General features: G+C 40.5%; 1 protein-coding gene across 6 annotated transcripts in view; it reads left to right on the forward strand.

Annotated features, from left to right (window-relative positions):
• The window catches only part of MAML3 (mastermind like transcriptional coactivator 3), a 518,845-nt gene that overhangs the window by 108,485 nt on the left and 383,848 nt on the right, over positions 1–26,512 (forward strand). Inside the window, exons 2-3 of one of the 6 annotated variants that reach the window (XM_064285302.1) lie at positions 1,060–1,181; positions 1,314–1,383. The exons of 4 other annotated variants lie outside the window; for them this stretch is intronic. In XM_064285302.1, coding sequence (XP_064141372.1) covers positions 1,342–1,383 — 42 coding nt within the window. In that variant the 5' untranslated portion in view covers positions 1,060–1,181; positions 1,314–1,341. Of the gene's footprint in view, positions 1–1,059; positions 1,384–26,512 lie in introns of all 6 variants that reach the window. One more of the 6 variants, XM_023548698.2, reaches the window with a different exon arrangement.

Here is a 26,512-nt window from a genome sequence, read left to right on the forward strand (position 1 = left end):
GAAGCTTGGCTTTTTTTTTGTTTGTTTGTTTCTCTAGAGTGTGTTCTAATTTATTCTGATGATCTTCATCAGTGAACTAAAAAAATGAGTTTACTTTCAAAAGGGTGAAACATTTTTATAATGGAAAAACAGGATTAAATACAGCTTAAAATAAGATTGTGAGTAGGTTAAAATTTACTTGGTTCCTTTCCCAGGCATTTATTTTAACATTAATTGACACAATTCGTACAACACATATTTCTGAACCCCAAAAAACACCAAACCCAGTGCCGTCGAGTTGATTCCAACTCATAGCGACCCTGTAGGACAGATTAAAACTGCCCCATAGAGTTTCCAAGGAGCACCTGGTGGAATTCGAATTGCCGACCCTTTGGTTAGGAGCCGTAGCGCTTAGCCACTATGCCACCAGGGTTAAAAAAAATGCTGAATCCAGTACTGGCTATCAGAAATGCATTGGTGAGCAAGGCAGACATTGTTCCTGTCCTCACAGAATTTAGAGTAACTCATTTTTAGTTTAAGGAGCCCTGGTGGCGTTCATCTACTAGCCAGAAAGTTGGCGGTTTGAACCCACCCAGCCTCTCCATGAGAGAAAGACTTGGTGATCTGCTCCTGTAAAGATTACAGCCTAGAAAACCCTGTGGGCCAGTTCTACCGTGTCACATGGGATTGCTATGAGTCAGAAATATGTGTTGTATGAATTGCATAAATTAATGTTAAAATAAATGCCTAGGAAAGGAATCCTGTAAATATTAAAACCTAAGTAAAAAAAAAACCTAAGTAAATTTTAACCTACAGATAATCTTATTTTAACCTATATGAATCCTGCTTTTCTCTCATTAGAATGTTTTGCCCTTTTGAAAGTCCAGAATTGACTCGATGGCACCTAACATTTTCAGTTTGGGTTTTTTAAAACAACTTCAGTTTGATCTTTGTCCGTAGGATGCTTTTTCTATGTGTTCTCCTCCGTCAGTCCTCTGCTACAGAATGCCATCCCTGCTCCTTCTTAGTCTCACACCTCTAGATTTGCCACGCAGATTTCATCTGTACCCTGATTTTCAGAAGTCTGATTTCCACTGCTGAAGAGTCAGACACTCTGTAGTAAAGCCTTGTCACGAGAAAAGGTCTTCACGTTTTGCCTGCCTTCCAGAGGGTGGAAGCATTTCGAAGTTGCCATAATCAAGGTGAGGAATCTTTTTCTTCTGTCAAATTGAAGCTGATAAAATCACGTATTGATTATATGGTTATTTAAGCTACTTACAAAGGCGGATTTTTCTCAAAGTTACCCTTCTTTTGGTTTCCCATTGTTCTTTCAGAATTCTTTTTAGAATATAAACAAGGGGGATGAGAAGTTCTGAAAGTTGGACTGGTCAGACTGTGAAATTGGTAAGAACGTGCTTGCTGTGGGCTTACTCTTGGCCATTTTGATAACTGGGCTCGAGCCATGTCCCTGAGCAGTAAAGAAAATTAAACTTTTCCTGTGAGCCTCGGATCTCTTTTTCATCTCTGCTTTTTTTTATCTTTCTTATTTATATTCTCATTCACTCCCTCTCCCCCCACCCACCACACTTCTAAAATCCTGTCCTGAGTGGTCCCATGGGGTTGTAACGTTTAATGATATCCTGTTTACCAACCAACCAACCCACTTATTGTCGTTGAGACGATTCCAACTCACAGTGACTCTGTAGGACAGAGTAGAACTGCTCCATAGGGTTTCCAAGGAGCAGCTGGTGGATTTGAATTGCCGACCTTATGGTTAACAGCAGTAGCTCTTAACCACCCAACCCACTGCTGTCGAGTCGATTCCGACTCACAGGGACCCTATAGGACAGAGTAGAACTGCCCCATAGAGTTTCCAAGGAGCGCCTGGTGGATTCAAACTGCTGACCTTTTGGTTAGCAGCCAATAGCTCTTAACCACTCTACCACCAGGGCTTCCACCTGGGCCTCCCCATATCCTGTTTAGCTGATTACTTTCCTGGGTTTCCAAACTAGGGAAAATATTTCAGAAAGTCTTGATAATGGAGGAAAATTACATGCCAAAATGTATCATGCAGGGATTCATTTGTGAATATGGTTGTTGAGGTTGCTCATGTAAGTTTATATACAAGATTTCTGTAGTGTCCCAGCTGGAAATCCTTGGCACTAAAAATAGCCTCTGTTGTATAAATTCCCCTTCATTCTGTGTCTGAATGATTGGATGAAAAGATTTGTGGTTCCTCTCTTGGCACTGATCTAAAAATATTGGGCTCAAAGCGATACTAATCAAGACTTAAGTTGAATGGGATATCTCAGAAAAGAAAAAAAAATTGTTTTTTTCTTTAGCCGGGAAGGTGATGTTTTAGTGGGAACACTTCTCACAGTTCTCTTACGTGGTGATCCTTGCCTAAGTTAAAGGCAGTTAGAATTCAATTAAAATCATACATTTATTTGCCTAACTGCTTCTTTGGAATTCATACTTTATACTTTTCCTTAAAGCTCAGCCTTGTAGGCTGCTAGAAATTCAGAAGGCCTGAACACGTCTGAAAGGAGGAGGAAGCTGGCAGCACGGGTGAACCTGGGGCGGTTCTGGCACTGTCCGCCAAGTGTCTGCACTTGTAGACCGCATCAGTCCGTGACTTTCCGCGGCAGCTTCTGGGCTGGCCTCCGGGGTTATATAGTGAAACCTGTGAGAGCTGGAACGCGATGGGACTGCCTTATTTTTCTGGGTCTCAGAAGTTTTCTGCTTTTGACAGTGTGCAGCTTACCACTTTTCTATTGCTCATTTTAGTGGCAGATATTTGAGTTTTCCTTCCCTGATGGGTTTCCATCTTGCTCAGGTTCCAGCTTTTGTTGATTTTACTGTGTGTGTGTGTATGAATATGAATAACTAAGTATATATGGGGAACCCTGGTGGTGTAGTGGTTAAGTGCTACGGCTGCTAACCAAAGGACTGGCAGTTCGAATCCGCCAGGCGCCCCTTGGAAACTCTATGGGGCAGTTCTACTCTGTCCCGTGGGGTCACTATGAGTCGGAATCGACTCGACAGCACTGGGTTTTGGTGTTTTGTGTATATGAACGTATATGTGTAGATAAGGAAACCCTGGTGGTATAGTGGTTAAGAGCTACATCTGTTAACCAAAAGGTTGGCAGTTCTAGTCCACCAGGCGCTCCTTGGAAACCCTATGGGGCAGTTCAACTCTGTCCTATAGGGTTGCTATGAGTCAGGGTTGACTCGATGGCAAGGGGTTTTATGTGTAGATATGTATACATAAATGTATATGTGTGTATATTTACACACACACCATTTTCAATCATTATAAACTTTGGCCAATCTTGTTTAATTTGTATCTCCTAGCAGTGGGGTTTTTTTTTTGTTGTTGTTCTTCCCCTTCTGCATTATTTTCATACAAACCCCAGATATATCATTTTATCTGTAAACATTTCAGAATATATCTCCAAAAAGATAAGGACTCTTAAAAATTATATACACTACGTTTAAAATACTAATTCTTTAGTATTATCAATATCTGATCAGTCTTTAAATTTCTAATTATCTCATAAATGCCATAAACATTTTGCAGTTTGTTCCTTTCAATTAGGATCCAAGTAAAGGTCCATGTATCGCAATTAGTTGCTATGTTTTTTTAAGTCTTTTAAGCTGTGGCTGTTGGTTTCTGGGGCAGACTCAGCGTCGCCTTGGGACCCCATGTGTCAGAGTAGAACTGTACTCCATAGGGTTTTCTTTTTGGTGGATGTGTACAACACAACATATACCTGTTCAACAGTTTTTACATGTGCAGTTCAGTGGCAGGTTATATACTTCACATTGTGTCACCATTGTCTTCATATCTACCTATATCGTGTTAGATTACTGCCTTAGTCGTCTAGCGCTGCTATAACAGAAATGCCACAAGTGCGTGGCTTCAACAAACAGACGTTTATTCTCTCACAGTCTAGTATGCTACAAGTCCAGATTCAGGGTATCAGCTCCAGGGAAAGGATTTCTCTTCCCTGTTGGCTCTGGAGGAAGGTCATTGTTCTCAATCTGCACTTGGTCCATGAGCTTCTCAGTGCAGAGACCCCAGGTCCAAAGAACATACTATTCTCTTGACTCTTGTTTCTTGGTGGTACGAGGTCCACGCATGTCTCTCTGCTCGCTTCTCTGTTTTATATTTCAAAAGAGATTCATTTAAGACACAACCTGATCTTGTCGATTGAGTCCTGCCTCATTAACATAAATCCCACTAATCCCACCGCATCAACATCATAGATAGGATTTACAACACAGGAAAATAAGTCCAGAAGACAAAATGGTGGACAGTCACAGAATACTGGGAATCATGGCCTAGCCAAGTTGACAGATATTTTGCGGGGACACAATTCAACCCATGACAATTACTTTTTAAAGAGAGAGTAAAATCTATGTCTGCAGTATGGGCTAGGAGAGACTTCTGGCAGGGCTTGTCAGCAGTTTCAAAAATTTTAATACTGATGAGCCAGTGCCCAAACTCTCACAGGAACTCTGTTAGCTTTCCAAGTCCAATTGTGAAGATCAGTAGAGACTGTCTGGACTGAATTTAGTTCAGAAGGTCCTAATGATGGTAAAGCCGAGAGACATTGAGTTTGAAAAGTTACAGCTCCGTAGGTGAAAGTCTGCTTCTGATTTCCAAAGGCAGAGGAATTGGCTGCATTTTATATGCGAAATAACATCATCAGTAGAGCCAGCTGATGTGTGTAATAATTATATTTCCTTTCGTTCCACCCCAATAAAGTAAATACTACCAGTATGTGTTGGAAAGAAACTTAAGACCGATGGAAATTTTCCCTTGATAGAATTTTACAAGGGAAAGGAAAAGCAAACCATAAGCCCAAACACAACTGAGTGTTTAACATCAACTTAATTCATACTTCACCTTCGTATATGTAATCTGTTACCCCATTGCCGTTGAGTTGATTTCAACTCATAGCATCCCTATAGGACAGAGTGGAACTTGTCCCATAGGGTTTCCAAGGAGCAGTGGGTGGATTTGAACTGCGAACCTTTTGGTTAGAAGCCATAGCTCTTACCCAGTGTGTCACCAGGGCTCCTCCGTATATGTACCCTTGACAAAATGCCTTTTGAATTTTGCTGGCAAACTCCATAAAAAAGGAAGTCCTTACCTCTCTGGTGATACATTCACGAATGAGCGTTCTACCCTGTGCGTGCCTTTACATGTCAGTGAAACGGAAAGACAACCTCAGTCCAGACAGATGTGGTGGGTGGAAACGTGATCTCTGTGATTCCAGAGCCTCTGGATAGTGCAAATGGTTAATATTAATGCATTTAGCTGCTAACTGAAAGGTTGGAGGTTCAAGGCGGAGAGACCTAAAGAGAAAGCCCCGATGGTTTACTTCTGAAACATCAGCCAGTGAGAACCCTGTGGGACACAGCTCTGCTCTGACGCACATGGGGTGGCCAGGAGTCGAAGTCAGCTTGATGGCCACTGGTTTTGTTTTCTTTTGTTCCTTGGGTTTCAGGGGCTCTGTTTGGTGCTTTGGGTGAAAGAATTTTCAGTTTCCATAAACTGGAAGTGTGGAGTCATACCAACAAGTTGAAAAGAACCTTGAGAAAATCTTCCAGAAGTAGTTAGAAAAGAGCTTTGGGAAACAAAACCTAAAAAGGGTTGCTTTAATTTAGTTTTTGGTAAGGTGAAAAGGGATGAGGTTAATGAGAGAAAGTGATTGTTTTCCTGATATGGAGAAAGGGAGGGAAGTTGTATGCCTCTTGATGAAACATCTGAGTTGATTAGGACACACTACTGTCAAATAATAGCTTCCATAGAAGGCCAGGCCCACAGCAGTCAAAGGGCTCAAGTTTTGTTCCTTACTGATCTGCGAAGAACCAGCGGGCCCAAGCTCCTTGGCTACCCCTTACCGTTCACTGAGGAATCCGCCAAACAAACTAGCACTTGAAATGTGAGAAGGGGAAAAGCCACCTCTAGCCCAGCTATATAAACAATGGAAAGATTTAGAGTTCAGCAAAAACCCATTATAAAGCACTTTTCTATGCCGCCAATTTGGTAAACTTTGGATATGACTGTGTTCCCCTTACTTTTCATCTTATATGGCTTCCCCCATCAAACCACAAAAGGCTCACCAGACGCTTCTTCCACTTCCCCTGGCACTAGTGTGCCCTGTGAAGCAGCTGGATATTTTCCTCCTAGTTAACACATTGCTAGAAGCCCTCATGGCGCAGTGGTTAAATGCTAGGCTGCTAACCAAAAGGTTGGCAGTTCAAACCCGCCAGCTGCTCCTCGGGAGAAAGATGTGGCAATCTGCTTCTGTAAAGATTTATAGCCTTGGAAAACCGTATGGGGAGTACTATCCTGTCATACAGGGTGGCTATGAATCGGAATCGCCTTGACAGCAGTGGGCTTGGTTTGATTTTGGTTTCAGTCATCCTAGGTGTGGTTACTTTATAGGATGTATTTTCCCCCTAAAATGTAGTGTTACAGATTATTCAATAGCTCTGTGCCCCAGTTACCTTATCTAGAATGGGGATAGTAACACCTTCATGTTGTGAGGATCTAATTTAATAATATATATAAAATGCTTAGCATAGTACCTGGCACAGAGAAAATATTTAACAAATGATAGTTATTATTGTTATGGTAAAGAATGTTGCAGGGACTCATTTGTAAACCACAGAAACGTTTCACCTGCTGGAACTCAGTTATTCAGTAACCACCTCCCCTGACCAGGAATTAAAAAACAAGTGTTCTACAAGTAAGGAAGTAAGCAGAAAAGACTTCTAAATAGCCAAAATAGATATCCAAAATATAGGTCCTAGAATTATGCATTTTCTTCAGGGGGGTGCTTTTCCATTTTTTATGCAGTTCTTTACTCATTTGATCCTGTGTATTTTGTTTTACACATGATTTTAACAACTGCATCAACTGGTTTCTGAGTTTTTAGCAGATAATGTACAGCAAATTAGAAGGGGGAAAGACTGATAGAGGCAGCTACTTGGTGGAAAGAAATAAATAGTAACACAATAGCAAGTAGAAGGAAAACCCATAGAAAGCAGGGAGAAAGCTCTAAGAACGCAGAAGTTCAGAACCATTTAGTGACACTGGTTCTTAAACTGTAACCTGCGTTAAAATCACTTGGAGGGCTTGTTAAACCACAAATTGTTTGGTCCTACCCAAAGATTTTTTTTTTTTTTTTACCCAAAGATTATCTGATTCAATAGTTTGGGGATCCTCCCAGAACTTGCATTTCTAACAGGTTCCTGGGTGTTACTGATGCTGCTGGTCCCTGGAATAAACTGGGGTGGGAGACAGTAGACCACCACATGATTGTTGTTGTTGTTAGGTGCCGTCGAGTTGGTTCCGACTCATAGCGACCCTATACACAACAGAACGAAACACTGCCCTGTCATGCGCCATCCTTACAACTGTTGTTATGCTTGAACTCACTGTTGCAGCCACTGTGTCAGTCCACCTTGTTGAGGGTCTTCCTCTTTTCCGCTGACCCTGTGCTCTGCCAAGCATGATGTCCTTCTCCAGGGACTGATCCCTCCTAACAACATGTCCAAAGTATGTAAGATGCAGTCTCGCCATCCTTGCCTCCAAGGAGCATTCTGGCCACACTTCTTCCAAGACAGATTTGTTCATTCTTTTGGCAGTCTGTGGTATATTCAATATTCTTCGCCGACACTACAATTCAAAGGCGTCAACTCTTCTTCGGTCTTCCTTATTCACTGTCCAGCTTTCATATGCATATGATGTGATTGAAAATACCACGGCTTGGGTCAGGCGCACCTTAGTCTTCAGGGTGATGTCTTTGCTCTTCAACACTTTGAAGAGGTCCTTTGCAGCAGATTTACCCAATGCAATGTGTCTTTTGATTTCTTGACTGCTGCTTCCATGGCTGTTGATTGTGGATCCAAGGAAAATGAAATCCTGGGCAACTTCATTCAGTCTTTTCTCTGTTTATCACAATGTTGCCCATTGGTCCAGTTGTAAGGACTTTTGTTTTATGTTGAGGCGTAGTCCATACTGAAAGCTGTGGTCTTTGATCTTCATTAGTTAAGTACTTCAAGTCCTCTTCACTTTCAGCAAGCAAGGTTGTGTCATCTGAATAACGCAGGTTGTTAATGAGTCTTCTTCCAATCCTGATGCCCCGTTCTTCTTCATATAGTCCAGCTTTTCGGATTATTTGTTCATCATACAGATTAAATAGGTATGGTGAAAGAGTATAACCCTGACGCACACCTTTCCTGACTTTAAACCAATCAGTGTCCCCTTGTCCTGTCCGAACAACTGCTTCTTGATCTATGTAAAGGTTCCTCATGAGCACAATTAAGTGTTCTGAATTCCTGTTCTTTGCAATGTTATCCATAATTTGTTATGATCCACACAGTCGAATGCCTTTGCATAGTCAAGAAAACAGAGGTAAACATCGTTCTGGTATTCTCTGCTTTCAGCCAGCATCCATCTGACATCAACAATGATATCCCTGGTTCCACGTCCTCTTCTGAATCCAGCCTGAATTTCTGGCAGTTCCCTGTTGATATACTGCTGCACCCGTTTTTGAATGATCTTTGGCAAAATTTTGGTTGCGTGTGATATTAATGATATTGTTCTATAATTTCCACATTTGGTTGGATCACCTTTCTTGGAAATAGGAATAAATATGGATCTCTTCCAGTCAATTGGCCAGGAAGCTGTCTTCCATATTTCTTGGCATAGACGAGTGAGCACCTCCATCACTGCATCTGTTTGTTGAAACATCTCAATTGATATTCCATCAGTTCCTGGAGCCTTGTTTTTCGCCAATGCCTTCAGAGCAGCTTGGACTTCTTCCTTCAGTACCATCGGTTCCTGATCATATGCCACCTCTTGAAATGGTTAATATCGACTAATTCTTTTTGGTATAATGACTCTGTGTATTCCTTCCATCTTCTTTTGATGCTTCCTGCGTCATTTAATATTTTCCCCATGGAATCCTTCACTATTACAACTCGAGGCTTGATTTTTTTCTTCAGTTCTTTCAGCTTGAGAAATACCGAGCGTGTTCTTCCCTTTTGGTTTTCCATCTCCAGCTCTTTGCACATGTCATTATAATACTTTACTTTGTCTTCTCGAGAGGCCCTTTGAAATCTTCTGTTCAGTTCTTTTACTTCATCAGTTCTTCCTTTTGCTTTAGCTGCTCGGCCCTCAAGAGCAAGTTTCAGAGTCTCCTCTGACATCCACCTTGGTCTTTTCTTTCTTTCCTGTCTTTTCAGTGACCTCTTGCTTTCTTCATGGATGATGTCCTCGATGTCATTCCACGACTCGTCTGGTCTTCGGTCACTAGTGTTCAAAGTGTCAAATCTGTTCTTCAGATGGTTTCTAAATTCAGGTAGGATATACTCAAGGTCATATTTTGGCTCTCGTGGACTTGCTCTGATTTTCTTCAGTTTCAGCTTGAACTTGCATATGAGCAATTGATGATCTGTTCCACAGTCGGCCCCTGGCCTTGTTCTGACTAATGATGTTGAGCTTTTTCATTGTCTCTTTCCACAGATGTAGTCAGTTTGGTTTCTGTGTGTTCCATCTGGCGAGGTCCATGTGTATAGTCGCCATTTATGTTGGTGAAAGAAGGTATTTTCAATGAAGAAGTCGTTGGTCTTGCAAAATTCTATCATTCGATCTCCGGCATTGTTTCTATCACCAAGGCCATATTTTCCAACTACTGGTCCTTCTTTGTTTCCAACTTTTGCATTCCAATTGCCAGTAATTATCAATGCATCTTGATTGCATGTTCAATCAATTTCAGACTGCAGCAGCTGATAAAAATCTTCTATTTCTTCATCTTTGGCCCTAGTGTTTGGTGCATAAATTTGAATAATAGTCGTATTAACTGGTCTTCCTTGTAGGCGTATGGATATAATCCTATCACTGACAGCGTCGTAGTTCAGGATAGATCTTGAAACGTTCTTTTTGATGATGAATGCAACACCATTCCTCTTCGAGTTGTCATTCCCAGCATAGTAGACTATATGATTGTCTGATTCAAAATGGCCAATACCAGTCCATTTCAGCTCACTAATGCCTAGGATATCGATGTTTATGTGTTCCATTTCATTTTTGACGATTTCCAATTTTCCTAGATTCATACTTTGTACATTCCAGGTTCCGATTATTAATGGATGTTTGCAGCTGTTTCTTCTCATTTTGAGTCGTGCCACATCAGCAAATGAAGGTCCCGAAAGCTTTACTCCATCCACATCACTAAGGTCGACTCTGCTTTTAGGAGGCAGCTCTTCCCCAGTCATCTTTTGAGTGCCTTCCAACCTGGGGGCCCATCTTCCAGCACTATATCAGATAATGTCCCGCTGCTATTCATAAGGTTTTCACCGGCTAAGGCTTTTCAGAAGTAGACTGCCGGATCCTTCTTCCTAGTCTGTCTTAGTCTGGAAGCTCAGCTGAAACCTGTCCTCCATGGGTGACCCTGCTGGTATCTGAATACCGGTGGCATAACTTCCAGCATCACAGCAACACACAAGCCCCCAAAGTACGACAAACTGGCAGACACGACCACATGATACTCTGCCTAATTTTCATGATCTGGTTATCAAGAGTAGCCTGGGTGGCTTAAAGGTTAAGCGCTTGGCTAGTAACCAAAAGGTGGGTGGTTCGAATCTACCCAGAGGCACCTCAAAAGAAAGCCCTGGCAATCTGGTTCTGAAAGATCACAGCCATTGAAAAACCATGTGGAGCACAGTTCTACTCTGCAACACATGTGGTCACTATGAGTCTTAATCAACCTGCTGGTAGTTGTTTTTTTTTTTTTAGATATCCAGATGTTTGCTTTTTTTTTTAGATATTGAGAAAGAAGTTCAATTTTGTCCACTGTATTTAAGAAGGCAAAAGAGTTTGTACTTTTTTCTAGAAAGATTTTTTATTCAAAATAATGAACTAAAGCATTTTGCGGGGGAGTGTTAAGAGGGACGCATTAACCTATACAGAAGAGATAGCTGTCCACAGTGATGTGTTGCCTGAGACTCCTGGCTTGCCAAATCTACTGGGTGTTGTTACGTTGGAGGTGGTAGGTATCTGATCCCACTTGACAGTGCTATTTATGATTTTTGAAGGTATTTGTGTTTTTGTGATTGCTGTACTTCCTTCTCCTTTTTTTAGTGACTTTCTAGACAAAAAGACATCGGAAACAGATGTTTTTCTGCCACGCCAACTGTTTGATTCAACTTAGCTCTCGTAAATAGTTGAGTTTGTTTCGGTAACAATGTCAAAACACTGGGCTCTGTAGCGGTTGCATATACAGGCACCATATTGTCATCGTCTTCTCTATTCCTTTTGCCAGTTAGTGGTAATCTCTGCCAACACCAAGTAAAATCTAAGTAACAAGTCACGGACTAAGGTGACCATTTGCAAAAGAGGCAAGAGCCTTCTTTGTGAGAACCATTTCCATTCTGAACGTTGCATTTTCTTATTTTTCATTAAATGAAAGGAAGATATATCTAGGTTGGTAAAATTATTACTGGTCAGGGTTGTATTTTAGTAACTGGTTATAAACTTGGTCTGTTTCTTGCCTGGAGTTCAGATACTAGAACCTTTGCATCATGGTGAAGTTTGATCATTGGTTTAATTATGGAAATCCTTTAGAATTCTCTCATTACCAAACCTCCTAAGAACAGCGTTTTAATTTCTCACTAATAGTAGATATTCTAGATTGCTGCCTTCTTCCTCTATCAGAGGTAGTATTCTTTTTTAACTAGAGAGAGAATGCAGTTTTCCATATCATAATTAGTGGCGTACTTTCATTAAACAAATCTCTATGATAAATCTCCTTGGGGCACTGAACTGTTTAACTTGGGAATGGTGTTTTCTTTTGAGCCCAATTCTGGCAAAAAGTGGTGACTGTTCCCAGGGTGTTCACTGAAAATGAAATGTGGCTCTAGGGTTTGGTGCTCATGGCTGAGGGGAGAGAAGGAAATGAGGAGATGAATAGAGCTTTGAAAATCCATCTTTGTTTGCGGGTGCCACTTAGAAACCCATATGGGATGTCCATGCCTTTTTGTCACTCCCAACATTATGAAATCTGAGCCATTATATTCCTTGATGACGACTTGGAGTATAGGGAAAGATTTCTGGGCCCACAGTTGCTGCTTCCCCCTACGTATTTAGCTGTGCAGATTATTCTCTGCCGTTATTACTGAATTTCAGCTAGAACTTGGACCCTCAGGCTGAAATCCAGTGGCATGTGTAGTGAGATTTCTGTTTATGTGCTATCATGCTGATTGTTGCGTTAATACTGCAATTGGGAATAGGTCCAACCTTTTACTTCTATATGAACAATACAAAAGGTTCAGTACTTGTATTTAAATAGTTCCAGAATATTGAAGAGCATCGCCATTTAGATATTTTAGGTAGGCAGTGGTAAGTCAAACACTGCTTTATAACATTAATGTTGTGTCTGACATTTTCTGTAGGAGAAATCCATAAAATAAGCAAGACTCTTAACTTTCGTTTAGTTTCATGTTTGGGTTTGAAATGGTTTTCTCTGCGTTTACTGTGTCTGGTCGTGTTAGCTCTGATCTAATGCCCCCTTCAGAGAAATCTTTATAATGTTTCTTAGTATCTGTGTTACTGAGCTATATCAGGGGCACGGTACTGGATTAAATTAAGAGAAGTTAGCCCATCTTGGTTCACAGTTTTGACTTCCATTACAGTCTCGTGCCAGTGATGCCTGACTTCTAATGGCTTTCCTGTCCCTTTCTTTAATGCCCTTGCAAATCCCAGCTTAGACTCTTCCAGACCTTCATTATTTTAAATAAGAATCCATATTGCTTCATCTGTCACATATATGACGTATAAAAATTAGAGATCTCTAGAGTTCCAAATACGAGAATAATTTTGTTGGGAAAAGACATTTTTGCCTGTGTTCTAGATGTTTCTTACATTTCTATTTGAAACAATGCATATTTGGTTTTGTGTCGCAATGTCATAGAGGCTGTCTTAGTTTCCTAGTGCTGCTGTAACAAAAATATCCCAAGTGGGTGGCTTAAACGAGCACAAATTTTTTTAGGAGGCTAAAAAAACCAAACTCATTGCCGTCGAATCGATTCTGACTCGTAGCAACCCTAGAGGACAGAGTAGAACTGTCCTACAGGGTTTCCAAGGAGAGGATGGTGGATTCGAACTGCCAGCCTTTTGGTTAGCAGCCATAGCTCTTAACCACTGTGCCACCAGGGGCTAGATTTTAAAATTCAGGGCACTGGCTTTAGAGATAGGCTCTCTTTCTGTCTGCCCTGGAGGAAAATCCTTGTCTCTGAGCGTCTGTTCCTCGGTTGCTTGGCAATCTCCACATGACGTCTATCTTTCCCTTTTTTGCTTGCTTGCTTCTTTCTGCGTCTAATCTGCTCTTTTTATATCCAAAAAGTCATTAGGGTTAAGGTACACCCTGCACTGATATGGCCTTATTAGTGTAACAAAGAAAACCTCTTCTCAACACGTATTTTTGAGGGACACAATTTAACCCATAACAGAGGCTCTGGCAATTGCAAAAATTATGGAACTTTTTATTTTTTCTTATCACTTATCCTGGCCTTTAGCTTTTCTGTTGGTTGTTGTTGTTAGCTGCCCTCAGTCTATTCCGACTCATGGCGACTCCACGTGTGCAGAGTAGACCTGCTGCACAGGGTTTTCAAGGCTGTGACCTTTCAGAAGTAGATGGCCAGGACTGTCTTCTGAAGAGGCTCTGGGTGGGCTTGAACTGCCAACTTTTTGGGTGTTAGTTTAGTGCTTAACTATTTGCACCATCCAGGGATTCCTTTAGCTCTTATACCAAAAACACAAACCAAACTCAAACCTGTTGCTGTCGAGTCAATTCAGACTCATAGCGACCCTGTCGGACAGAGTAGAACTGTCTCATAGGGTTTCCAAGGAGCTGCTGGTAGATTTGAACTGCCGACCTTTTGATTAGCAGCTGAACGTAGCTCTTACAGACAAACTTAAATTCACCCAGGTCATTTTTTCACCCCCACTACCTTTCTAAGGGCTGACTTCTTTCAGTGAGGAATATAAAAAACTAGTCCACATTTATGAATTTTGACCTATATCAAACTAATTTTTGGTTCAGACATTGTAATCCCTCTCTTAAACATTCAGCTGTTTCTTCATGCATTTATCTTATGTTTTCTTTTATAAGAAGGATTTATTATATTTCCTCTATAATCAGAGAATGTCAGAGCCTTTATTTTCCCCCTTGACCTAAATGCCCAGCCAGCAAATGCTCTGAAGCACAGTCCTTAGGAACTACACGCTGTTACCTTTTGAAAGTTTTCCGTCTGTAAATAAGCTATACGGTAAAAAAAAAAAAACAAAAACCAAACCCATTGCCGTTGAGTTGATTCCTACTCACAGGCGACCCTATAGGATGAAGTAGAACTGCCCCATATGGTTTCCAAGGAGTACGTGGTGGATTTAAACTGCTGACCTTTTGGTTAGCAGCCATAGCACTTAACCACTATGCCACCAGGGTTTCCAAACTATACAGTAGGGGAGAGTGATTTCTTCAGGGAAAGGAGTACCTTCTCTATCAATGAATTTCAGATAGAACTTGGACCCTCTGGCTGAAATCCAGGGGCATGTATAGTTAGATTTCTATTTATGGGTGAGCATGTTGATCGTTGTATTAATACTATAATATCATTTTTCCTTCAGGAAATGTTTATTGAACACCCTCTATGTTCCTGTGACTCTGCTAGGTACTAGGGATATTACAGTGAACAAGAAAGATTTTTTTTTTTCCTTCACCAAGCTTAAAGTTTCCCTAGGCTTTTGCTAATAAATCTATTTCTTTGTAGTACCCAACCACATTTAAACAAGTCTAAAAAATGAAGATCTCAACTTGAAATAACGGGAGTTGTTCTAAAAAGCATTGAACTCCGATTCTGCTCTACATTTGGAATATCTAGGCAATAAGTGAAATCACATTGAAAAAAAAAGACCCATCTTCGCCTGAGTCATAGTGTTGCTCACCACATGCAGAAAAACAGATATCACCAACTTTTTTTTTTTTTTTTTTTTTAGCTTTAATGAAGAGAAGTTTATTCTCTCACAGTCCAGTAGGCTGCAAGTCCAAATTCAGGGTGTCAGCTCCAAGGGAAGGCTTTCTGTCTTTGTTGGCTCTGGAGGAAGGTCCTTGTAACCAGTCTTCCCTTGGTCTGAGAGCATCTCAGTATCACCAACTTTTTATATACAAGACACAGTCTTCTCAGGAGAAAACGTAGTCCTAGACTCTTCTCTCATTTCTCTTAAACTTATTCTCTTTTTCCCTTTCTTCCTTTATTTCTCTTTCCTAACTGCGCTTAGATTGTTTATTTATTTATTATTATTGGATAATAACATGAAGATCTAAAGGATTAATTCAGAAGAATGAGTGATGTATATGAGAATATTCATTGTAGTGCTTTTTAAAATAGTAAAACAACGTAAGTGCTCAACAGTAGGGGAAGAACAATATAAAAAGATGATAGTTTAAAATAATGGAATGTCAGAAAGCTAGAACATGGTGAGTTGGGCGCCGTATTGAAACGGGAACATAATATAAGTGAGACAGGCAGGTTACAAACACTGTGAATATATGGATTAACAATAATATCGTATATTATATGCCACTATTGCTTATATGGAGCCCTGGTGGTGAAATGGTTAAGAGTTCAGCTGCTAACTGAGGGGTCAGTGGTTCGAATCCACCAGCCGGTCCTTGGAAACCCTATGGGGCAGTTCTGCTCTGTCCTATAGGGTCACTATGAGTCGGAATTGACTCGATGGCAATGGGTTTGGGTTTTTTTTAGTATTGCTTATACACACACACACACACATACACATACATATACATCCATATGTGTATATATATATATTCACATATGGATGTATATATAAATTATTCATTGACCAAAATCAGCAGGAATAAGGAGAAAACTACATCAAATGTCAGGTTCTTTTTCTTTAGCAGTGGATCTTAAATTTGTAATTTAAAAAAATATTCTAAACTTGAAGGGCTTCCCCCAAAGGTAGATGGAAGTGTTCAAGGGAGAATACAAGTCTATTTTACTGTTTAAAGGAATCGTACTTTTTTTTTTCCTTCCTGGTCCATTATATACTGATATTTAATTTTAAAAGAGTATGGTACCTAATTTGCTTAGATACATAAAATAAAACTGCTTCAGAAATCCACATTCTGGATTTTAATAAAGTCAGTTTAGGATAATTATACATTTCATTGGAGGGTAGGTAGGCTTCCATCAACCTCAACTACCTGGAACCTGGAAGTGAGCTTAAAAAAAAAAAAAAAAGTACGAACAAAAACAACTCTGAGTGAAGTTGGGGTGGTGGAAACCCTTCACATTTAGCCCTGGCGATGCATAGAGCCACCCTGAGATCCTCAGCAAGCCAACCATGTATAAAATAAGGCAGCAGACTAGAAGTAGAGAAAGAGCAATGAGAACTGAAGACAGCCTAGAATAGGAAAAAAAGAAATATAAAAAGCAGACGTGGAAACCTGGAAGGCTTGGCAGTTTGAGGTCATTTAATGTAGGTACAAAGAGCTCTACTTAGTGTAACACCCTCCCTGCCTGATCCAAAGATAATTGAATTGCAGCCTATTGTTAAAAAAACCAAACCTGTTGCTGTCGACTCCGTTTGACTCATAGCGACCCTATAGGACAGAGTAGAACTGCTCCATCGGGTTTCCGAGGACTGGCTGGTGAATTCAAACTGCTGATCTTCTGGTTAGCAGCTGAGCTCTTAACCAGCGCACCACCGGGCTCCAACTACTGACGTATATGATCATAATCCTATTGTAAACCTTTAAGAAGATGATATTTTCTGTTTAAGAAGACAAGAATATAAATATGTAATTTTTTAGAAAGACTTCGGTAAAAGTAACTTTAATGACTAAACATCAGTTATCTGGATAATTCAATAATGCAGACTACTAAAACCCTGGTGGCGTAGTGGTTAAGAGCTATGCTGTTAACCAGAAAGGTTGACAGTTCAAATGCACCAGCCACTCCTTGGAAGCCCTATGGGCCAGTTCTGCTCTGTCCTATAGGGTCACTATGAGTCGGAATTGACTCGAGGGCAATGGACTTTTTATTTATATATATGTCTCTTAGAGCCAGATATAAAGCATTTTCTTAGTCATCACCTGAGAATGTTCTTTTGCTGACCAAAGGACTATTCCTTAGATTTTATCTGTGTTAATGCCAGTAAGTTGACTGATTTTGTTCTCTTGCTATAATTTCAGGAAAAAAAAAATGCTTTTGGCAAATATCCCCTGTAGTTCATATCAGTCTTCTTGGGCAAATATAGTTTTGGATTCCTAGCACATGGCTTTTACTGAATTTTTTAGAAGAGAAGACCTTTTAAGTTAATAAAATTTTAATTAACAAAGTTTTAACATCTCATTCTCTGATGTGCAAAAACTGAACAGTTTCTGCATGGTATAAAGATAGCCTCTGAAAATAAGGAGGCAGAGAAGTAAGTATTTTACTGTCTGATAAGTTGGTGGAGGGTCAGCGAAAAAGAGGAAGACCCTGAACAAGATGGATTGACACGGTGGCTGCAACAATGGGCTTAAGCGTAACAACAATCATGAGGATGCTGTAGGACCAAGCAGCGTTTCTTTTGTTGTACGTAGGGTCGCAATGAGTTGGAACTGAATCACGGGCACCCAGCAACAACAAAAGTTGGTGGTCAAGAGCTCTGCATTTGGAGTTAGACTGCTTAGGTTCAAATTCTGGCTCTGTTATTTACTAGCCTTAGGATGCTGATCAAGTTTCTCTCTAATCCTCAGTTTCCATATCCAGTAAATGGGCCCTATCTTATAAGGCCATTGGGAAGGTTAAATGAAATAATCTATTTGAAGTGCTTAGCTCAGTGCCTGTACAGAGTAAGCCCTCAATACTTGTATGCTATTGTTATTACTTACTGACTTGTCTTTATGACGGAAAGACTTAGGATGTGACTGAGCCTTTTCTTAATGACTCAAGGAGAGCATGAAAAGGAATGTGACATTAGCTGAGGGCATACTGTGTGCTTCTTAGAACTTACGTCATGACACCCTTATAAAGCGTTTGGGAAATCGAAGTACAGAGCGCTTGTTCATTTTTATGAACGCCGGTTAATTTGCTAAAGTGAAGGCACCATGGGGTTAGAAAACATGTCTCTTTATATCCCCATTGCGTAGCACAGTACCTGCACATGATACATAGGTAGTAACTGCAGGGAAGCCTCTGAGAGTTGGAACTCGATGGGACTGCCTTGTTTTTCTGGGTCTCCCAAGTTTTCCACCTTTGACAGGTTGCAGTCTTACCACTGTTCTGTCGCCCTCTATTAGAGGAAAATATTTGAGTTTTCCTTCTCTGACAGGTTCCCACCTTACACAGGTTCTGGCTTTCGCAGGCTTTACTGTATTAGTTGCATGAATAAGTCCCTGGGTGGTGCAAATGGTTAACACTCTTGGCTGCTAACTGAAAGGCTGGAGGTTCAAGTCCACTCAGAGGTGCCTCGGGAGAAAAGCCAGGTGATCTGCTTCTAAAAAGTCAGCCATTGAAACTCAGTGGAGCACAGTTTTCCTCTGACACGTATGGGTTTGCCACGAGTGGGAGTCGACAGCACCTGATAGTTGCGTGAATAAGCGAATGTGATATACTTTGGCCCTCAGTGTAATGTAGCGTCTTCATGAGCAAACCACCAACCTAACACTTCAATTAGGCCATCCATGTGACATGATGAGGTTGCAGAGGATATTACATGTAGCATGGGAGGTTATGTGTGCACATGTAATAGGTGCTCCATCGCTTTCCAGAAGGTTCATTAATTAACCCCCAGGTGGTGTCTCTGTCACCCTTTCTTCTCTGTCAGAGTGTCTACTCAACACCACATGCCCTTGTTGCCACAGCTGATTCTCACTCTTCTCTTTTTTCTCCTTTTCCTCTTATGCTTTTCATTCTTGTCTGTTATCTCTCCTATTATTAGTTTTCCATTTCTATGCCTTTGAATAAAAAAAAAAGCTCCGGTCTTTAGTAGACACTACTAGCCAGTCATTGTGTTTCTTTCCTTTTGTACAACTTACCCGTCATAGGGTGACCAGTCTAAGTCCTCGAGGTCAGGGTCCTGGGTCTTTTGCTTACTGTCTGGTCCTGGTACTCAGAGCACTGTCTGCCCTTGGTGGGTATTTAGTAAGTGCTTGATGAAAAACTAGTGACATGTAATTCTTGAACCTTTGGCTTTTTGTAGCTGTGTTTTACATGTGGCTGAGTGTTCAGGTGTTATATTTTTTATCCCTGAAGAGGTGGTAGGATAAGTGTTTCTAAACTTCTTTTGGATCCAGGTTTTTTTTTTTTTTTTTCCAGAAATTCTGAAGGCTCTAGAAACTAGATTTAGGATAAGCAAACTATAAATGTAGCTGTGATTTACATGTGGTCATTCAGACAGCCTTGTGCCAGCAATCCAACAACCTCTTTAAAAGAATAAACCAACAAAAATAATTAAAAAAAAAAAAACATCCCCAGGGAGCTGTGTAAACAAGGGGCAAAAAATTCTCACTGCTCTGGGATCTTTTTGTTTAGATTACACGGTATTAGTGATTTATAAAATATATATATATATACCGTCTGCTTAAAACAGATTAATTAATAAAACTTTAATGTACCCAAAGATTTTCAAACAATGTCAAAGAAGTAGGGATTTTGATGATCTGGATTGTGAACTTGTTTCCCTTGTTACTTTAAAACATTTAATTTTAACAAATAAATGAGATACTTGGGGTAGAGTCAATCAGAGTAACAAATTCTGGAGTGGGAAGAGACTTTAGAAGCCATCTAGTCTGACCTAAATAATCCAGGAATTCCTTCTATAGAATCCCTGCCAGATGGTCGTACACTTGTGTTTTGAATACTTTTCGGTGTCAGGAAATTTGTTAAAGAGGCAGCATATTTTATTGTTGGGCAGTTCTAAAAATTAAAAAAATATTTTGATACACTGAGATAAAAATCTCTATCCTTCTAATTTCTGTCAGTGGAATTCTGATTCACTGATGTTCTAATGTTGGCCGAATAGCCTACAGTTGTTTTTAGGCATTGAGTGATCAAATGGCTGTCAAGTATTTGCTGAACGCCTAAGTGGAAATTCATTGTGCACTGGGCTCTGCAGAGGGCACGGAAGGTTCTGATATGGTCCCTGCCTGTGAGGAGCATATAGGCTAATTGGAAGACAAGACTGAACACACACAAAATTGACAAAATGTTATCAGAGGACTGAAGATTTTTCCCGACTACCGTAGTTATGGAAGGCTTGATGGAGGAAGTTAGGAAATAGGACATGAGCCTAAAATAATGGTATGATTTTGCCAGGCAGCAAAGATGTAAAATAAGAAGTTTAGGCAAATAATGAGAAGGCCTTCCTAATAGTATCAGTTGCTAACCGAAAGGTCAGTGGTTAGAACCCATCATTGGCTCCGTGGAGAAAAAATCTGGTGATCTGCTCCCGTAAAGATTACAGCCTAGGAAACTTTACGGGACAGTTCTACTCCATCCTATAGGGTCACTATGAGTCAGAATAGACTCAGTGGCACACAACAACAACAGGAAATTAAAGGGCAGTGGTGGTTCGGTGGTGGAATTCTCACCTTCCTTGCTGGAGACCTGGGTTCCGTTTCCAGCCAGTGCACCTCATGCACCGGGACCACCCGTCTGTCAGTGGACACTTACATATTGCTATGATGCCGAACAGGTTTCAGCAGAGCTTCCGGACTGAGATTAGGAAGAAAGGCCTGACCAATCTACTTCCAAAAATTAGCCAATGAAAACACCATAGATCACAATGTATGATCTGAAACTGATCATGGGGATGGCATTTTGTTCAGTTGTGCACAGAGTTGCCATGAGTTGAGGCCTATTCAGTGGCAGCTGACAACAACGGGAAGTTCAGTTAAATAGGAAGGATGGGGTCAGAAATACGGAGGAACTTGAAAGCTCCGCGGAGTAATTAATCAATTCTTCTATTGTTTTTTCAAATCTTAAACGTAGTACAAAATCATAAAAGTAATTAAAAAAACAAATATCTTAATTAAAAAGTGAAAGAAAACCACCGTTTTAGCCACTTGATAAATATTCTAGGAATCACCAAACTATGGCCTATGAGCCAAAATTGGTCCACCACTTGCCTTTGTACAGCCTGCATGTTAAGAATGATTTTTACATATCTACGTGGTTGAAACAAATCAGAAGAATAATATTTTATGACACATGAAAATTGCATAAAATTCACCTTTCAGTGCCTATGAATAAAAGTTTTGAACTTTGTTTAAAAAAATTTTGTTTTCTGTTTTGGTAAATATCTATATAATAGCCATGATTTTACCTTTTGGCTTGCAAAGCCTAAAATATTTACTACCTGTCCCTTATAGAAAAAGTTTGCTGACCTCTAGTATATTCACTCAAATTTTTTTCTATGAATGTACACATGTACAGGTTTATGGTGTTGTGGTTTGCTTCTAAAGTAGGACTGTATGGACCATATTGTGGCAAAGGTCTTTAGATCTGAAAAGATTAAATAAGTAAGAGTCACTGTCAGTCTTGATGGTAAACAGTGTCTTGGAGTTGGATGGCCCATAAGGGAAAACCAAGGATCAAGGAGTATAGCCACTGCAAGAATACAGATATAAAGTGATGTGGTCTCAAAGGGGACTACTTGAATAGAGACAGAAGTGGGAGAGCCACAAGTGAGACATTCCAAAGGAGTAGTCCAAGGGGCATGCTGAGTCAGGAAGGAGACAAAGCAAGGAGCAAGTAAAATTTGCCTCCCAGTTTTCACGTTGGTAGTGGGAGAATGTCGATGCTGAAGACGTTAAGAGTATTGGAAGGGACTGTTTGTTTTTGCAAAGGTGAGTTTTTTTTTTTTTTTTTTAATTGTGCATTAGGTGAAACTTTACAGAGCAAATTAGTTTCTCATCCAACAATTTATACACAAATTGTTTTATGACATTGGCTGCAATCCCTGCGATGTGTCAACACTCTCCCCTTTTCCACTCTGGGTTCCTTGATTCCATTCCTCCGGTTTTTCTTCCCCTTCCTGCCTTTCTCATCTTTGCTTTGGGCTGGTGTGCCGGTTAGTCTCATGTACATGATTGAACTAAGAAGCACGCTCCTCATGTGTGTTATTGGTTGATTTATATAGACCTGTCTAATCTTAGGCTGAACGGTGAACTTCAGGAGTGGCTTCAGTTCGGAGTTAAAAGGTTATCTGGGGGGCACAGTCTTGGGGTTTTTTCTAATGTCTGTCAGACCAGTAAGTCTGGTCTTTTTTGAGGGGGGGGAATTTGAATTTTGTTCTATATTTTTTTCCTGCTCTGTCCGGAACCCTCTATTGTGATCCCTGTCAGAGCAGTTGGTGGTAGTAGCTGAGCACCATCTAGTTCTTCTGGGCGTAGGCTGGTGGAAGCTGTAGTAACTGTGGTCCATTAGTCATTTGGACTAATATTTACTTTGCATCTTTGGCTTTTTTCATTTTCCTTCGCTGTGAATGGGATGGGACTAGTAGATGTGTCTTAGATGGCCACTCACAAGCTTTGAAGACCGCAGACGCTACTCACCAAAGTTGGATGTAGAACATTTTGTTATGAACTTTGTTACGACAGCTGACCTAGATGACCCTTGCGACAATCATCCCCAGCCCTCGGCCCCAGTAACTCAGTCTCTCAGGGTGTTTGGATGTCTATGAAGCTTCTATGACTTTGCCTTGGTCAAGTTGGGCTGACTTCCCCTGTATGTGGAAAGGCAAGTTCTGAAGCTAATGAATTTGAAGCAGTCTGTCTAACACTACGGAACCCTAGTGGCGTAGTTGTTAAGTGCTACGGCTGCTAACCAAAGGGTCGGCAGTTTGAATCCGCCAGGTGCTCCTTGGAAACTCTATGGGGCAGTTCTACTCTGTCCTATAGGGTCGGTATGAGTTGGAATCGACTCGAAGGACTGAGTTTGGTTTTTTTTTTTTTTTTGCTTGTTTATCTAGCACCAAAGGATCCCTGGCAGCACAGTGGTTAAGCACTCAGCTGCTTACTGAATGGTCAGCAGTTCGAACCCACAAGTGGTTCAATGAGAGAAAGATGTGGTGGTCTATTTCCGTAAAGATTACAGCCTTGTAAGTCCTATGGGGCAGTCCTACTCTATCCTATAGGGTTGTTATGAGCTGGAATAGACTTGATAGCAATGGGTTAGTTATGGTTATCTAGCACTAACCTACAGCACCAGTTGACGGTGCCTGCAGTTTATATTACCCATGCGAAGAATGTATAATCCCTCACAGTTCATTTGTATCATTCATGATTGATTTTAATAAATACCACTTCCACATTTTGAACAAGGGGATTTGTATGTGCCTGTCTTGAGCTATATACATTGTAATAACTGATTACCAATAGATTAATGGTGGATATTTGGGCTTTCTGTTAAAATACCATGTCTGAAAAAGAAATGAATCCTCGGGATAAGTGTATCACCATTTACCTTCACTATTAGGGGAAAACTGTTTTAGATTTTAGAAGATTTTGAAGGAAAAGAGCCTCTCAGTAGATAGATACCTGTGAAGTTTTTGAGGGACATTTGAGGATGCCATTTATACCATCCTTACCCATGGAACAGATTTCTACATGTGGCCTTTGTGATCCCTGGCATAGTCCCAGAGCTGTACTTTGCAGGCACAACGTAGGTTTGTGCTCAGGCGTGTTCTGCCAGTGTGAAATTCTGTGGAAGAGAAGGAAAGTTTCACTGTTCTGCTATTAATTACACTACATAGCTGGATACCCCATAGTAGCTCCACCTTGTGGATTCCTGTCTTAGTGGTGAGCCAGTGCGGCTACGTTTCTAAGTATCCTTTCACTTAATACTCCTTTTGGTGCTAACATGTTACAGAGATAGGTGGGTATGGGTGGGAATATTTAGCCTTTTATTTAGCTTATGTTTGAACCATTTCTAGGTTTTTCATAGGTTGTACGCAAGCCTCCAACACATTGATTTTTTTTTTCTTAAACAGTTTCACCAAAGGAACTGGTAAATGTGATCACAAAATAAGAAACTGCAAGGATAATGTAAACAGGGGCATCCCAACTCTGAGACAGCAGCACGACTTAACACCCAGGGATGAGCCATCAGTGTGAGGTATGATGCAGACCTCACCGTGATTCTCAGGGAGCTGCCTGGTACTGGTGGCCTAGTGGCTAAGCTGTGGGCTTGAAATCAGGAATCCTAGTTCTTATTACAGCACCTACATTGGCTTGCTCTGCGACCTTGAGTAAGCTGGCGAATGGGAATATCACCATTTATCATCCAATTATTCCAAGTGGAATATATGAGAATAAAAAACAAAATATTTGCACAGCATTTTGAGCATCCCAAGAGAAGGGTGATATTTGAATTTTAAGCATTACTAGTATTCTATTCAATGTGTACTATGTTGGTGAAGGCCCATTAGATACTCTTTGTCGAAAATGAAACAAGTTGTACTTCCTGACCCATTAATTTTATAATCATCCTGACTTACTGCTCCTGACATCTTTAATACGTTTTGAACCTTAGTGCCTATTTTTGAGGAAGTCATGGATTCTGTAAGTGACATTGACCCTTGACACTACTGGGGAAGAGAGTCATAGACTTTCAACATTTACCCAGGAGCAAAGATGAGAAGGCCAAGATGGGCAGGGAAGCTAGATAAATGGAAAAAGAACAAACAAAATGGTGATAATGAAAGAATGCTGACACATTGTGAAAACTGTAACCAATGTCATGGAACAATTTTATAAAAGTTGTTAAATGAGAACCTAATATGCTGTGTAAACTTTCACCTGAAACACAATAAAATATTTAAAAAAAAAGTCAGACTTATGGATGCTCTTGTCGTTTGTTATCGATGTGTAGGCATTTTGCTGTACTTTCAGTAACTTCGACTTTTGTAATTAAATGAAATTTTTTCTCAATGTGAAGGAATTTCTGGTATCTGACTACTGGACACTTGGAATAAAAAGATTTTGGATTAATTAACAGGCTGTTATTTTTATTTAAACTGTGGAAGTAGAGTTTCTGAATTCCTCTACTGCACTAGCCGTCATTATCCTAGTTTTCTCTGTACCCCAGAATTCAGTGGATACCAGATAAAACTTTAACTTTTGCCAGGACAATTGAATCAGGTATGAAAGAGGATTGTTAATAAACTGATTTCACCTTAGGACTGATTCTGAACGTGTGGGGCCTTATCAAACTATGTTTTCCCTTCCTTCCTGGGAGCTAGAAACAGCGCTTAACTACTAACTGAAAGGTTGGCAGTTTGAACCCACGTAGTGGTGGGTGACACGAAAAAAGGCCTGGCAATCTGCTTCTGCAACAATTACAGCCAAGAAAACCCTATGGAGTTCTACTCTGACACACCCAGAGTTGCCATGAGTCGGAACCAACTTGATGGCAACGGGCTTGGTTTTTGTGTGGGTAAAATCACTGATGGAGCAGGTCACTTTACAGCCGTGACTGTACCGGATCCCCAGGGTGAGTACCCCTGGGCTTTTAGCGTGTCCTGAGTTACAGCTTCTAAGGCCAGCCTGAGACTGAAGAGGCAGAAAGTTTCCTCATTCAGGTGTCAGGCCAGAGTAGTGAGACATGTTTTCAAAGGAGGCCAGTCAGTGAAGCCAGTGGCTGTTTTTGCGAACCTGGTAGGTGATAGGAGGTTGTAGAGCTGTGCCCGAGCAGTAGGTGTCACTGTCGTCAGTGGCTTTTACTACTCAGAGCCAAAGGGGTTAATTGGGTCTGGTTCAGAAGGGCAGACAGCGGTCCATCTGTGCCTCCAAAGTCTTTGTCTTTGTCGCTAGGACACCAGTTGACTCCAACAAAAGGCCCAAGTCAATACCTGAAGACGTTATTTTTCTCTAAGAAGGGAAGGAAGATACTTTCCCATGTATATTGTAGAGCGTAAGGGTTGATATTAGGGAGGGGGGTGGACTGGGGTGACATAACCCTTCTAAAGTTTGGTGGGGGACCTAGGACAGAAGGGGAGGAAAATTCTATTAAAGAAATGGAAGAATATGGAATAACAGAATACATTTCTGTTATATTCAGGCAGTGTGAACTTTCAGAGTGTCTATCAGCATCCTTCTTAGAAATTTCCCTTTTTACCACAAAGGAAGCAAAAAAAATCTTTCTAGCAGAGATGTACTTCTCTTTCACCACTTATCACTCCAGAAAGTTGATTTTTTCAAACGCTAAAATAGAATTTAGGATTTAGAAATAGCTACTGTTTTTTTTTTTACTGTTATACTGTGTTGACTAATTAAAAGAAAAAAATTCTGTGATTACATAGCCAATTGCTTTTTCAAGTACTTCCAATTTTACTTTTTCTTGTCTAGCAACACCGTGGTGTGAAAACGAAATAAAGCCTAGTAAACTCACTGTAAAGTTTTACATTCATCTTATCTTTTTTTTTTGCCAGAATAGCCAGCTC

This window comes from Loxodonta africana, chromosome 5 (genome assembly GCF_030014295.1).
Source record: "Loxodonta africana isolate mLoxAfr1 chromosome 5, mLoxAfr1.hap2, whole genome shotgun sequence".
In the NCBI taxonomy this organism is placed as follows: Eukaryota; Metazoa; Chordata; class Mammalia; order Proboscidea; family Elephantidae; genus Loxodonta; species Loxodonta africana.